The sequence below is a fragment of the Anomaloglossus baeobatrachus genome, chromosome 4, assembly GCF_048569485.1.
Source record: "Anomaloglossus baeobatrachus isolate aAnoBae1 chromosome 4, aAnoBae1.hap1, whole genome shotgun sequence".
Taxonomy (NCBI): domain Eukaryota; kingdom Metazoa; phylum Chordata; class Amphibia; order Anura; family Aromobatidae; genus Anomaloglossus; species Anomaloglossus baeobatrachus.
In genome coordinates, this window is record NC_134356.1 from 188,775,309 (window position 1) to 188,791,255 (window position 15,947).

The 15,947-nt window shown below is 48.2% G+C and overlaps 1 protein-coding gene across 1 annotated transcript in view; it reads right to left on the reverse strand.

Moving 5' to 3' along the window:
• The window catches only part of SFXN1 (sideroflexin 1), a 98,419-nt gene that overhangs the window by 30,766 nt on the left and 51,706 nt on the right, over positions 1–15,947 (reverse strand). Inside the window, exons 4-6 of the mRNA XM_075344612.1 lie at positions 15,688–15,786; positions 11,745–11,820; positions 8,861–8,946 (exon numbers count right to left, since the gene is read on the reverse strand). Coding sequence (XP_075200727.1) covers positions 8,861–8,946; positions 11,745–11,820; positions 15,688–15,786 — 261 coding nt within the window. The remainder of the gene's footprint in view (positions 1–8,860; positions 8,947–11,744; positions 11,821–15,687; positions 15,787–15,947) is intronic.

The window sequence follows — 15,947 nt, forward strand, 5'->3', positions numbered from 1 at the left end:
GAGAAAAAAGAAAATATCAGATATATAAAAATAATTGTTACAGATAGGGGAACAAATTGTAAAATGTATTTCAGTGGTCCTTTATGGTCATTAAAATAAAAAAATAAAAAAAAGTGAAAAAAAAAACCCCCAGACATGTACCGTATTTTTCGGACCATAAGACGCACTTTTTTTCCCCCAAATGTTGGGGGAAAGTTGGGGGTGCGTCTTATGGTCTGACTATAGAGCTGCGGCCGGGAATGAGGGTGCTGCGGGTCATCGGGGGCACAAGTAGGCAGCAGCAGCGCCTGCCGTGACCACGTGGGCCCGCTCATTACATATGCACGCCCATCCTCACGCCCATCTCTCAGCGCAGAAGCCGGCACTGACAGGTGGGCGGGAGGACGAGCGGGGACGCGCGCATAGTAAAGAGCCGGTCCGCATTATCACCTCTGGTAACTACAGCCTGGAGTGATCATGTGCGGCTGTATTCATTGCTCCCCGCGTGTCATCATCAGCGCGGGGTGCAGTGAATCAGTGTACTCACCCGTCCCCGTGTGTGGAGCCGCCCCCCTGCAGCACGCGATGTCTTCCTGTTTGTGCCGGTCAGCTGATCTGTGCTGATCAGCTGATCGGCACAGACAGGAAGACATCGCGATGCTGCAGGGGAACGACTCCACACACACAGGTCAGCGGCGCAGAGAGGAAGATGATCGGTGCTGGAGGGAGTGAGGAACAGGTGAGTATAAACGTTTATTTTTTTTCCTCTGTGCTATAAGATACAGGCCATATACCAGGATGGTATATGAGCACGATGGGGGCATATAGCAGGATGGGAGTATATGAGCAGGATGGATGGGGGCTATATGAACAGGATGGGAGTATATGAACAGGATGGGAGTATATGAGCAGCATGGGGGTATATGAGCAGCATGGGGGTATATGAGCAGCATGGGGGTATATGAGCAGCATGGGGGTATATGAACAGGATGGATGGGGGTATATGAGCAGGATGCTGGTATATGAGCAGGATAGGGGTACATGAGCAGGATGGGGGTACATGAGCAGGATGGGGGTTTATAGCAGGATCATATACAAGGCAGGAGGATCATTACCAGGATGGGGCACCTTAGTAGAGAATTTGGGGACATTACCCCCATAACAGTGTCAGCAGCAGATCCTCGCCCCATAACAGTGTGTCATGACCACATTTTTTTGCTTCAAGTTTTATTTTCCTATTTTCCTCCTCTAAAACCAGGGTGCGTCTTCTAGTCCGGTGTGTCTTATAGTCCGAAAAATACGGTATATCCTTTATTTTCCAATCATTAATGCCAGATATCAGCAAAGAAAGAAAAAAAAAAAAAAGAAGAAGAAGAGTACAGACATAACATAAAAGGTAAGGCCTATAAAGCCTAAAAGACCACCAAAAAAAGATGTAAAAATTATTTGAATGTCCGAAAGAGAAAAAAATAAATACGTTAAATAAGAAAAAAAAAATGTATAGCTTTTTAAACCGCATGAACAAAAAAAGCTGAAAATGTGCTGGTCTAGAATAGGGGTAAATGGTCTGGTATTGAACGGGTTAATAATTAGGTGCTAAATGACATTAGTCCACCCTGGTGACAAATCCTATTCACGTTACATATAAAACAGGGGTGGGGAACCTCCGTCCCGTGGGCCAATGACTTTCTGTGGCCCCCAGGCACATTCCAGGGAACCGCAGTGCTCGAGCGGCACTCGCTCTTTTGCCGGTCGCTGGCCCTTTAAATCCCAGTGTGTTTTGAGTAGATGCTAGAATGTACGGGCTTCTTCCAGATCCTGATTGCAGCCCGTACTAGAATGTACAGGCTCTTTTCGGGACCTGACTACAGCCCGTACATTCTAGGCTCAACTTTGGCCTGTGCTCGCATGGTTAGGGATTACATTGTGGGCGGGATAAGCAGTGCGCTGTGCTCCTGTCACAGAAGAAGAGGTGTAGCAGATGCCTCCCTGCTGTACAAGCCTCCTGGACCTGTGCTGTGTGACTCCTCCCCCCCAGTACTGTGAGTACACAACCCATCGCTGCCCCCCCATCCAGTGCTGTGTACCCTCTAGTACTGTGTGTAGCCCCAAGTGCTATGTAACTCGTGCAGCCTCCTAGGGCTCTCCGTTGTGCTGCTGCCTCCTAGGGCTCTCCGTTGTGCTGCTGCCTCCTAGGGCTCTCCGTTGTGCTGCTGCCTCCTAGGGCTCTCCGTTGTGCTGCTGCCTCCTAGGGCTCTCCGTTGTGCTGCTGCCTCCTAGGGCTCTCCGTTGTGCTGCTGCCTCCTAGGGCTCTCCGTTGTGCTGCTGCCTCCTAGGGCTCTCCGTTGTGCTGCTGCCTCCTAGGGCTCTCCGTTGTGCTGCTGCCTCCTAGGGCTCTCCGTTGTGCTGCTGCCTCCTAGGGCTCTCCGTTGTGCTGCTGCCTCCTAGTGCTGTCAGAGCTCAGCCCATCCTGGGATGTGTATGCCCCAGCCCCTCCTGGGATGGGTATGCCCCAGCCCCTCCTGGGATGTGTATGCCCCAGCCCCTCCTGGGATGTGTATGCCCCAGCCCCTCCTGGGATGGGTATGCCCCAGCCCCTCCTGGGATGGGTATGCCCCAGCCCCTCATGGTATGTGTATGCCCCAGCCCCTCCTGGGATGTGTATGCCCCAGCCCCTCCTGGGATGTGTATGCCCCAGCCCCTCCTGAGATGTGTATGCCCCAGTCCCTCCTGGGATGTGTATGCCCCAGCCCCTCCTGGGATGTGTATGCCCCAGCCCCTCCTGGGATGTGTATGCCCCAGCCCCTCCTGGGATGTGTATGCCCCAGTCCCTCCTGGGATGTGTATGCCCCAGTCCCTCCTGGGATGTGTATGCCCCAGTCCCTCCTGGGATGTGTATGCCCCAGTCCCTCCTGGGATGTGTATGCCCCAGCCCCTCCTGGGATGTATATGCCCCAGCCTCTCCTGTAATGTATTTGCCCCAGCGTCTCTTGTGATGTATATGTCCCAGCGTCTCTTGTGATTTATATGCCCCCAGCCTCTCCAGACAGAAACAAACCTGGAAAAGTAGTTGTGAGAAACAACATGATCAATACCACCATACAATCACAGCCACACCAAAGAAAAGCAGGTCCAGTCACCATAGTAGGGGTGAGTTAATTAATTGTTTCACCAAATATAGCCTGGTCGTTTTCAAGATGATAATTTGGTGCGGCCCCTGAAGGTTGGTAGAAAATTCCAAATGGCCCCCAGCAGTAAAAAGGTTCCCCACCCCTGATATAAAATTTAGAGAATGGCACCTAGATAGGCTGCCAACAAAACTGTCAAAATAGCCACAAGTGCCAGAGTTGTCCCAATATCTTTCTTATCTTTCTGCATAATCCCCCTATCAGGTAGAGTTGCACTAGATGGACCTAGGTCTTTTTCAACCTAAGTAACTATGTAAGTTATGACTTCATATTGCAGGGCACACAGTGCTTTACCTTTCATTTCTTGTTTTAATCAGCACGCTGCACATAAAGAGATTGCCAGAGTCACTTCTAGGTCACATATCTGACTCCAAGGCACCATAGGCAGAAAAGCAGCAATATACTGTGGAATTTCTCATGCCCAAGGACAGAAGACAGAGCAAACGCATATATTGGAATATAACATTTCAGGCATTCTGCAGATTTAGTGTTGAGATTTACATAGGGTGGTATTTTTGATGGTTCTCTACTCTCATTAGAGTAATTATTTTATACTAGAAGGTGGCCCGATTCTACGCATCGGGTATTCTAGAATTTACGTATTGTGTAGTTCATGTATGATTTTTGTTATATATATATATATATATATATATATATATATATATAGAGATGTTGTTGTGTGTAGTTACCAAGTGTTTGTGTAGGGGCTGTACATGTTCTGGGTGTTGTCTGGGTGTTGTCTGGGTGTGGCGGGGGGTGAGAGCGGTGTTGTATGTGTGTTGCGTTGTTTGTGGAGTGCTGTGTGTCTGTAGCATTGTGTGTGTGTGTGTTGCGTGGTTTGTGTGTGTTTTGGGGGGAGGTATGTTTTGTGCAGTGTGTGTGTTGCGCGGTATGTGCGTATATTTATGTATTCCACGGTGTTTGTGTGTTGGGTGTTGTGTGTGTGCAGCGTTGTCTGTGTGTGTGTGTGTGTGTGTGTGTGTGTGTGTGTGTCTGTGTAGGGCGTTGATTGTGTTTCCCAGTGTGTGTGTGTTGTGCAGTGCGCGTGTGTGTGTGTGTTGGGGGGAGGTGTGCACCTCCCATCGTGCTCCATCCCCCATCCCGCGCACCCCCCATCGTGCTCCATCCCCCATCCCGCGCACCCCCCATCGTGCTCCATCCCCCAAGCTGCGCACCCCCCATCGTGCTCCATCCCCCATGCTGCACACCCCCCATCGTGCTCCATCCCCCATGCTGCGCATTCCCCATCGTGCTCCATCCCCTATGCTGCGCATTCCCCATCGTGCTCCATCTCCCATGCTGCGCACTCCCAAACGTGCGCCATCCGCCATGCTGCGCACTCCCAAACGTGCTCCATCCGCCATGCTGCGCACTCCCAAACGTGCTCCATCCGCCATGCTGCGCACTCCCAAACGTGCTGCATCCCCCATGCTGCGCACTCCCCATCGTGCTCCATCCGCCATGCTGCGCACTCCCAAACGTGCTCCATCCGCCATGCTGCGCACTCCCAAACGTGCTCCATCCCCCATGCTGCCCGCAGCATCAGCCTCTGTGCCCGCCGCATCAGCCTCTGTGCCCGCAGCATCAGCCTTTTCTGTCCCTAGCATCAGCCTCTCTCCTCCCAGCCTACCCCAGCCTCAGCTCCATCCGCCATGCTGCGCACCCCCCATAGTGCTCCATCCCCCATGCTGCCCGCAGCATCAGCCTCTGTGGCCGCAGCATCAGCCTCTGTGGCCGCAGCATCAGCCTCTGTGGCCGCAGCATCAGCCTCTGTGCCCGCAGCATTAGCCTTTTCTGTCCCCAGCATGGGCCTCTCTCCTCCCAGCCTACCCCAGCCTCAGCCTCCCCCAACATCAGCCTCTCTTCTCTCAGCCTCCCCCCTCCCAGCCTTCCCCAGGATCAGCCTCTCTCCTCCCAGCCTCCTCCAGCACGCCGTGCTCTTCTGCCGACACTCACAGATCCGATCGTATACACTCACACCCACCCACCCGATCGCATACACTCACACCCACCCACCCGATCGCATACACTCACACCCACCCGATCGCATACACTCACACACACCCACCCGCATACACTCACACACACCCACCCGATCGCATACACTCACACACACCCGATCGCATACACTCACGCACACACACATTGACGATATTACACATACGCGCTCACACTCACAACATCCGGACATACCACATGCTTCTGGTCATGTGATCCTCCGGCAAGTCCTGGAAGCTCATAGCACAGGATCGCCGCCGAGAAGCAAGCGATATCCCAGGATGTTGTGAGTGTGTGGATGTGATGTGTGAGGTGTGTGTGAGAGTGAGTGTGATCTGATGTGTGTGTACTCACCTGGGAGTCGGAGCTCCGTGTCAGTTGGGAAGAGCGAGCGTGCATTGCGTGAGGGGGGCGGGGCCTGCAGAGAGCCGGGGCGAGAGGCCAATCCGTGTGGGGGGGCGGGGCCATGGCGAGCCCAGCGGCCAATCAGCTTTGTGTCACCGTAAGGACAAAATTTTGGAGCATGACAGACAGACAGACAGACAGACAGACAGAATAAGGCAATTATATATATAGATGACTGCTTATTAGATATTTTGCATTGTAAAAACAAACACTTATTAGATCCTACATGTGCGGGATTAAGAAAAAAAAATACTATTCCCAATTTGCCACCAGGTTTTTACTAACTCATCTGAGAGCAGCAGAATAAAAAACAGAATCCGACGACGGATCCGTAATTTGACGAACGACGACGGATCCTGCGCCTGTAGGCTTACATTACAACAAACGATGGATGGCGACGGATCTGTCACGGTCCGTTTTTTCGACGCACACAAAAAAACGTTACTATGGACATTGTCTTCGGCACATTTGTCGACGGATTCATCGTACGATGGATGGAACGTGAGGCCATCCATCACAATCCGTCGCTAATATAAGTCAATGAGAAAAAAACGGATCCAGCGCTGGATCTGTTTTTTTCACGTCGACGGATTGTGACTGATGGCAAAAAATGGATGTGAAAGGGCCTTAGATGTAGCATGTAGCTCAGAAAGCTAACTCTGCCCACACCACAGCTCTCTGTGTACATTGTATATTGACAGTGAGCTGGCAATTAGTTATCGGGGTGTGGTCAGACCAGATCTCACAGGGAACTTAGGGGTACTTCTCACATAGCGAGATCGCTGCTGAGTCACTGTTTTTGTGACGCAGCAGTGACCTCATTAGCGATCTCGCTGTGTGTGACACTGAGCAGCGATCTGGCCCCTGCTGTGAGATCGCTGCTCGTTACACACAGTGCTGGTTCATGTTTTGGACGTTGCTCTCCCGCTGTGAAGCACACATCGCTGTATGTGACAGCGAGAGAGCAACAATCCTGAATGTGCAGGGAGCCGGCTTCCGGCAGCCTGCAGTAAGCTGTAACCAAGGTAAATATCGGGTAACCAAGCGAAGTGCTTAGCTTGGTTACTCAATATTTACCTTGGTTACTAGCGTCCTCTGCTCTCAGGCTGCCAGTGCCGGCTCCCTGCTCCCTGCACACGTAGCCAGAGTACACATCGGGTAAATAAGCAAAGCGGTTTGCTTATAAACCCTATGTGTAATCTGGCTAGGAGTGTAGGGAGCCAGCGCTAAGCGGTGTGCGCTGGTAACCAAGGTAAATATCGGGTAACCAAGCGCTTGGTTACCCGATATTTAACTTAGTTACCAAGCGCAGCATCGCTTCCACGCGTCGCTGGGGGCTGGTCACTGGGGAGATCTGCCTGATTGACAGCTCACCAGTGACCATGTAGCGACGCACCAGCGATTATGACCAGGTCAGATCGCTGGTGGCATCGCTGGAACGTCGCTAAAGTGTGATGGTACCCTTAGGCAGTGTTTATCTCTTGCTGATAACACACTCATTGTATGGAAATAAACAGCACACAGCCTAATAAGTGATACATCCCTGAAATCAGTGTCTCAGCCCCTAGCTCATGTTGCCCTGAGATTACATAACAAAAACCTGACAGATTTCCTTAGTTATATCCATTAGATGGCTCTTGGCCAAATGATGCTTTGGCTGTTTGTTCGGCCAACAGCAATCTCAGTCGGGCTAGTAATGTGTTCTCCAGCATAATAATGCGATAAGCAGTCTTAAATCAGATATGCACAATTGACATCTCTCCAGACCATCAGCCACCAAACACATTAGAACGTCGGCCAAACCCACCCACGTCAGTGATTTTGGCCAACATTAACCTAAGGTGTATTTGGGCATTAAGACTATGCTCACATGCAGAGCTTGTTTTCTGCAGAAAAGAAGCTGCATTTTACAGTACCAGCAAAAGCTATGGGTTTCAGAAATCTCATGCAATCCCTTTTTTCCCTACCTGAATTTGAGAGCTTTAGCATTTTTTAAATCTGCAGCATGTCACTTCTTTCACTGTTTTGGAAGGGTTTTTTTCCACCCATAGAAAGCAATGAGACATTGCAAACATATTGCAGAAAAAAAGCCACAAACAGGTTCTGCTGAGTTTTTGGTGAATAAAACTAAATTCTATTATACAGGTACTGTAAACAAATCACAGATGTAGTCGGTTAAAAAAACACAGTAAAAGCTGCCTTTTGAATGCAGTATTTTTTATTGCCAAGATAGCAGGTTTTGACTGAAAAAGGGCTTTAATAGTGGAGTTGGGTGTCAAGTATCCCCTTAGATTTTTTCTGTACGTAGATTAAAGGGAATTTGTCGCCAGGTTTTTGCTACCTCATCTGAGAGCAGCATAATATAGAGACAGAGACCCTGATTCCAGCGATGTGTCACTTACTGAGCTGCTTGCTGTCATTTTGATAAAATCACTGTTTTCTCTGCTGAAGATCGAGCAGTTATACAGAGCTCATGAATATGCTGGACTACCTGACAGCTGTGTCAGGCCAAGTAGTCAGCTAATGATTATCTATTGCTGATTAAACAGTGATATTATAAAAACTATGCTAAGCAGCCCAGTAAGTGACACATCGCTGGAATCAGGATCTCTGCCCCTGTATTATGCTGCTTTCTCAAATGAGGTAGCAAAAACCTGGTGACAGATTCCCTTCACGTACATGTACATATGTGTGACACAGATAATATACTGTTTGAGTTACCGTATTTGTGGGTCTGTAGAAATCTACCACTTTACCGATGAAGAATTGCTAGTATTTTATTCACAACAAAAATAAAAAGTCTACAAAAATATCTTCTATTGGAATAATCAGGAAGAAGGAACTTATAGGGGACCAAAGGGATCATTAATCAGTCTAAGGCTATGTGCGCACTAGAAAATGAATTTTTCTTAAGGAAGAACCAGACCCTGTGAAAGAATCCCGCACCCTGCGGTTTTGCTGCAGGTTGGTCCCTGCGGTTTTTTACCAATAATTAATGGCAAAACCGCTGGGACCTGCAAAAAAGAAGTGACATGCACATTAATTCCGCAGCGGAAATTCCGCGGGTAAATCCGCAGGGACAAAAAAATGCAGTGTGCGCACAACTTTTTTTTAATCCCCATATATTTTGCTGGAGAAGGACTGCAGAAATGTGATAAACATTTTTTGCAGCGAAATCCGTGGCAATTCCGCGGGTAAATACGCAGCGTGCGCACATGGCCTAAGGGAAGAAAAAAACAGCCTTGCTAGCAAAGTAACATTAGCTCTACTGAAAACATGAAGCTTCTTACCGTTGTCTCATTAACGGGATGTTGATGCAATTAGCAGCAGCTACAGCAGCAAAAGGAACAAATCTTCCTATTAGTGGTGAAACGTGCTAAAACATACAAAAAGAAATATATTGTGGTCATTAGTCAGATTGAAAAGATCCATGGCTTGTCCCTATCCCTCATTCTAGCATTAGGCCACTTCATACTGATATGATTGAAACGTTTCCTTTAGGCCTCTTTCACACGTCCTTGTCTCCGGTACGTGTTTGGTCCGTTTCCTCATGTACCGGAGACACGGGCACATGTAGACCCATTTAAATCAATCTCACATGCGTATTCTGCCATGGACCGTGTGTACGTGTGGAGCATACGTGTGCTCCACACGTAGACATGTCCGTTTTTGTCCGGCATCACGGGTGTCACCCGGAACGCAAACGGATCACACGGAGGTGTTCCGTGTGACATGCGCCGGAAAAAACACATGTGTCTGAGAAAATAATAAAAAAAAAAATTTACTCACCTTCCCCTGTCCTGCTGTCTCTGCAGTTGCTGTTACTTGCTTCCGACCGCCGCTCATTATGCTAATTGCATATTCACTTTACTGCAGCCAGAAGCAGCAGCAGCGGGAAGTCGGCAGGACCGGAGACCGAAGATCAGCACCACGGACAGTGAAGCCAGGGACAGGTGAGTAGAAAGTTCCTGCTCTCCGTGTGTTATTACGGATAACAGACAGAGAACACACGTGTGCCATAAACACAACTCATGGAAAGCAAAACGCACCTTTGACACGTCCATGAAACACGTGCGTGGTTTTTCACGGACGTGTGAAAGAGGCCTTAAAGAGTAACTTCTCTTTTAATTATTTCACTATTGATCAGTCTTAGCAAAGTTGTGAATCTTTGTAATTTACATAATCTTAATTCTTTTTCGCTCATACTCCATGCTGAAGGTGCTGGTTTAGCTGCCTTGTTCCTGCGCTTAGAGTAGCTGATTGGAACTGGAGATTTAGCCATTATCTGTAAACAGTGTGAGCTTCTCTGTTCCTCTACCTCTTGCCCAGACACTATTTAGGCATCGTCAGGTTTTTTTTACGTATCAGATAAATGGACAAGGTTTCATCAGTTTCATTAGTTTGGTCAGTGAGGTTCATCCATTTTTTTCATTGATGAGAAAAAAAAAAAGGTTTCCAAACAGTCTCTTATATATCAGTAAGTGGAAAACGCACAGCACACGGATGGCATTTGATACTCAGATCAATATTGGATAGATCTCTGATTTTGCACGGATCACTGGGTACAACTAAAAAAAAGTTATCATGGGTGCGAATGCTATCCGTGGGAAAAAAACAAACAAACCACAGCTGGCACTCATATGTGAAAAACTGATGGTTGATGGGCCTTTACAAACACACTCTGTTTGATCATGGAGGATGGGAGTAGAGAAACTCAAACAGGAGTACAGGTAATTGATAAATCTGTAAGGCCATGTGCCCAGGGGACAATGTACCCGTGGACTTTGTCGCAGGTTTCCCACAGCTGCTCCCCGGAAAGCGCAGCTATCCGTTGCTGCGGGGTTCGAGCATTTTTGTTGCGGTAAACCTGCGGGACAAGTGTGAAAAAACGTGCAGAAGTCCTGGCCTCTATCTCCATAGTGGAGGAGCAGGAATTCTGCAGATATTTCACCATGAATAATTGACATGCAGTTACGTGCGGCTGTCGGACATCCGCAGCATATTCCGCAGCCGCACATACCGCAGAAATGGACACAGCACTCCCCAAATCCCAAAGGATAACATGGGGATTGTCTGTTCTTGTGTAAACCTGCAGATTTATCTAGAAAATCCGCAGGTTTTCCGAGGCAAAATTCGCGGGTACAGAGTCCCTTAGGCACATAGAGTAGCTAATTGGAATAAAGGCCGCTTTACACGCTGCGACATTGCTCAAGCGATCTCGTTGGGGTCACGGAATTTGTGACGTACATCCGGCTGCTTTAGCGATGTCGTTGCGTGTGACACCTATGAGCGATTTTGAGTCGTTGCAAAAACGTTCAAAATCGCTCATCGGTGACATGCCCCCCTATTCTCGATTATCGCTGCTGCTCGGTGTACGATGTAGTTCGTCGCTCCTGCGGCAGCACACATCGCTATGTGTGACACCACAGGAACGAGGAACCTCACCTTACCTGCGGCCGGCCGGCAATGAGGAAGGAAGAAGGTGGGCGGGATGTTATGTCCCGCTCATCTCCGCCCCTCCACTTCTATTGGGCGGCAGTTCAGTGACGCTGAACGAACCGCCTCCTTAGAAAAGAGGCGGTTCGCCGGTCACAGCGATGTCGGTAGGCAGGTAAGTAGTGCAACGGGTCCGCGCAATGTTGTGCGCCACGGGCAGCGATTTGCCCGTGTCGCACAACCGATGGGGGCGGGTGCGCACGCTAGCGATATCGGTCACGATATCGCAGCGTGTAAAGCGGCCTTTAGGCTAAGTGCATGAACAAGGCAGCTGAAACAGCACTTTCAGTATAGAGTTTAAGAGAAAAGGAAGCAAGATGTTTATGTTAGGTAATGGAGGATATTACAAAGGATTACAACTTTACAAACAATGATGAATAATCATGTGAAAAAAAATAAAGTTTAGTTTCTCTTTAAGAAATGGTGTAGATCATCTTCCAATTCATATTTTAGAATAGAACAATATTCACAGCATTATAAGAAACTGCAATAAGAAACATTGGTGGTACACATATGCCAAACTACATATTTTCTGGGGAACCAGAACTGTTCTCACCATTTATTTTAGGTTACCTGTATCAGGCATCACCTGCTGGACATGAAATGTTAGAAGTGAGTGGGCATGAGGTGGATCATTAGTAAGTCGAGGCACAATATAAGTAGAAACACATGAAGTACCTTGGTTAGTGCGTTAAGTCCTAGAGCTGTGGCAACAGCACCTGTGGTGGCAGAAACATAAGCTGTTCCCAGTTGGCTAAAACAACAAGAGGTAAAAGTGTTTGCACAAGTAGGGGAACAGCATGAAACCATGTCAAGAAATGTCAATAATGAAAGTGAAGGTGAAACTTAGATTACACAGGCACTATGTTAGCGCGGTTACTGCCTCCACATGTATGACGATCCCATCATCTGCAGAAGGATATAGGTTTATGGCCCACATTTCCTCCACGAACTCTAATGTACATGGCCACTAGACTGAATTAATGCAGAGCTCTGCACATCCCATGCACTACTGTTTAAGGCTAGGTTCACATATCCGTTGTTTTGCATGAGTCACATGCGTTGCTTGACGCATGTGACTGATGCGTTGTACAATGGATGACAAAGAACAGAAATCATTGTCGGACTCCGTTGTGTGCGGGGGGCGGAGCTGAGCGGGGCCGTGGCGCTGAGGACGTCAGTGCCGCGGGGACTGCAGGGCTGGGGACAAGTGAGTGAGTGTGTGTGAGTGAGTGTGAGTGTCTGTGCGAGTGTGTGTACACATGCGGAGAGCGGGAGGGGGCGGAGCCGAGTGGGGAAGTGTCAGCCTCCTTGCAGACGTATCCAGGGTAAATATCGGGTAACTAAAAGCAAAGCACTTTTTGCTTGGTTACCCGATATTTATCTTGGTTACCAGCATACACCGCTTAGCGCGGGCTCCCTGAACACGTAACCACTGTAAATATCGGGTAACTAACCAAAGCGCATTGCTTGGTTACCCGATGTGTATCCTGGTTATGGGTGCAGGGAGCCAGAGAGAGAGAGCATGCGCAGCAAAATCCTAGGGATTGCGTGTGACGACATGGACTCTCATGGGTTAAAGTTTCTTAACATTCAGCCAGATGTATTGTTCTACTGTGTGGTAACTCATGTTTGCTTAACTATTGTTTGGGACCAGACCCTTCGGAGCATTCATTGTAATGTAGTTGTGTACTGCTAATCTAATGTAAATTACCTTAGCAGCCATTGTCTAGTCTAGTCTGCAAGCATTGTTGACCTTAGGGAGATCAACATATCCACTGCGGAGACACCATCACGTGTTTCTCAACGCAGTGATTCTAGAGCAACGCCCCCTGGGAAGTATGCAAATAAGAAAGCCGCGGAGACACCATCACGTGTTTCTCAACGCTGCCAGGAAACTAGCCAGGTCTTTCACCGGGAAGGACCAACCACGGGAAGGGCAGTCTCCAGTCAAGGAGACCACCTATACCAAACATGGTATCCTTCCACAGACAGCCGTTTCGGGGTATTTGCCCCTCATCAGTGTGGAGTAGGAATCTGGCTAGTGGGGGCAATGCCTAGTCTGTGACTTGCAGACTTCATGTAGATATCTTCAGTCTTTCTGTAGACATCATTTGGATGAACATTGTCCATGCAGCTTGAGATTCATCCAATGGGAGAGGCGATCTTGTCCAACCAATCGATGAGGACGCAGTGTATCCAAGTGGAAGGCTGTGGCTATAAAAGGGATTTCTTTAAGCCACCAGGTGGTTGTTGATGGATGCTGATGGATCCAGTCTAGGCTCTTAGGAGCTGACTAGAGGATCAGGATATCTTATGGCTTCAATCTAGGGACTCCGGTTCCGGTTGGAGACCATATCCACAGCCTAGGGATTTCGACTCCGGCTGCCAGGATTGTATCATCATACCAGGACTACCTAAGGAGGACACTCAGGTTGGGACAGTTCAGTCACCTGTTACAGACTTTGCAGACCTCAGCCAGCTTCCTAAATCTGGCGTTATTCCAGTCACAGTGGGTGCCTGCCGAAAGTGGGGTGCTGCTGGATTGGAGTAAGTAGCCCTGGAACCTGTGAAGCATGGACATTCTAAATCCTTGGTGAGCCAGCGGAAGGGTGAGACTCTGTTGCCTGTTACATTTGTGTGTTTTGCTGGTTATGTGTTATGTGCCGTTAATTGTTTGGGGATCCAATAAAGTCTATTTATTGTGATTCCCTCACCCTGTGTTGTCTGAGTAGTGTTACGCCCACGGTTAAGGAGGCCGGCGTTCAGTTGGGATGAGCCCTGAGCCACGCTGTCTTTCTAAAGGCGGCGGGTTTTAGTGGACGAGAGCACCCACTGAGCCTCGTGTCTCCACATTGCGCTGCTCAAAAAACGTTACAGGCTACATTGCTCCCGCCCGGCGGTCAGTTAAAAAACGACTGACCGCGACGCAGCGGATGCAACGCAGCATCATCAGTCACAATCCGTCGCTAATAGAAGTCTATGGGGAAAAAACTGGATTCCTGCAAAATATTTTGCAGGATACCGTAACCCCGACGGATTGTGACTGATGCAAAACAACGGAAGTGTGAACCTAGCCTAAAGAGAAACAGTATGGGAACAAGTGGGTACTCATACCATGCAGCCCTCAGCAGAAGGTTAATCCATTAACACATGCAAATTTTAGACCTTAATAAATAAATAAAACAGATAAACGTATGTAATTAGATATGATCGATTAATGATAGGAGTCCAAATCCTGTCACTTTACTGCCAGGTTTTGATGACAACATGACCCCTTCTGATTTCAGGAGACTCATTGATCTTGATCCCCCAATACATCATCCACGCCTTACCTAGTGTGAAAAGTAGCAGCTGTGTGTATGTAGATGAATACCAATAAAGTATGGAATCATCATTTCAACTCCCAGCATGTACTGACATAGCCATACCCATATTCTATTAAAGGGAACCTATCAGGTCAAAAACACGAGCATTTCTGGGTGCATATTGCTAATCCCTGCCTAACTGTCCCAGTATACACTAGCATAGATACTTTACAAAAGTATATCTAAAGATCTTTTACCGTATGATAATGAGTGGGGGGGACTAGTCCCATGGGCGTTAGTTCGCCTGGCAAGTGGGCCCCATTAGCATGTTAGTACATCCCTGTGGGCATGCTAATGAATGCACAGCATCACAGAATGATCTCACTCACCTCTCCACCACCATCGCGTCCGCCGCTGGATTTGGGTTAAGTGCGCATGACCCCGGATTTCCGGTCATGCGCACTATGAAGCCAGGTGTACAAGTCCCGCCTTCAAACTGAAGTAGTGCACATGACGCAAACTCCGGGGTCATGCGCACTGAGCCGAAATCCAGCGTCGGGCAGCGATGGCGGCGGAGAGGTAAGTAAGATCATCCTCTGACGCTGCACATTCATTACCATGTTATCACACCTACAGGGGCGTACTAACATGCTAATGGGGTCGACTAGCCAGGGGAACTAACGCCCAAGGGACTAGTCTCCTCGCTGATTAGCATATGATAAAAGATCCTTAGAAATACTTTTTCTAAAGATCTCTTTATCTATGCTAGTGTATACAGGGACGGTTAGGCCGGGGCCACACGGGGACTGAGGAGGGGAATGGAGCTGGAGAGCCCAACGTGGGTAAATAATTCTTCACACATCACAACCAATAGCTGACTGAGGTATGTGTGATATGTCTTGTCAGTTGAGACAAAGGTCTTGGGAGTTGTATACCTTGAGGCTGCAACCTGTACTAACACTTGATTAGGACAGAAAGCAGTCTAAATTAGATCAGGGACACCATTTTATATCATTCTCAGAGAACCCTTTTAATCAGATAACGAAGGATTTTCAGTTTTTACGTAAACTAAGTAACCTATTGCAGGCCTTTTGTTATTTACAGCACAGGCGCAATGTTTTTAATCGTAAAACACTACGCTATCAGACACTTTATATTACTCGCTGTGACAACAGTCTTTTCAGCCTGTTGTGTTCCTGACACAAGGTCATTCATTTCATTCCTGCACATGGCTGCACGCCAATCCTCCACAGTAATGAAGCAGTGGGAGCAGAGGCTGTTGGCGCGGAGCCATGTGTTATTCATCCTCCTACCTTCCAGTGATGGGAGCATCTCCACTCCGATTCGTGTAGTTAACGATGGCATTAAAAGACTGGTTAATCCACTGCCAAAAGATCACGGCGGGCGTTGTCCTAAAAATAGAGAACAGTATTTTAAAGTTTTTATTTGACGTGGCTTAAAGGCAGCCGTTCTAAAGGTTAGACGTGAACATCTGGGAGCCGGCTGCATTCATATGGAGAATTCCATCTTATTTCTCTGACAGATGCACACATATTAGCTGCTCTTAAATTTG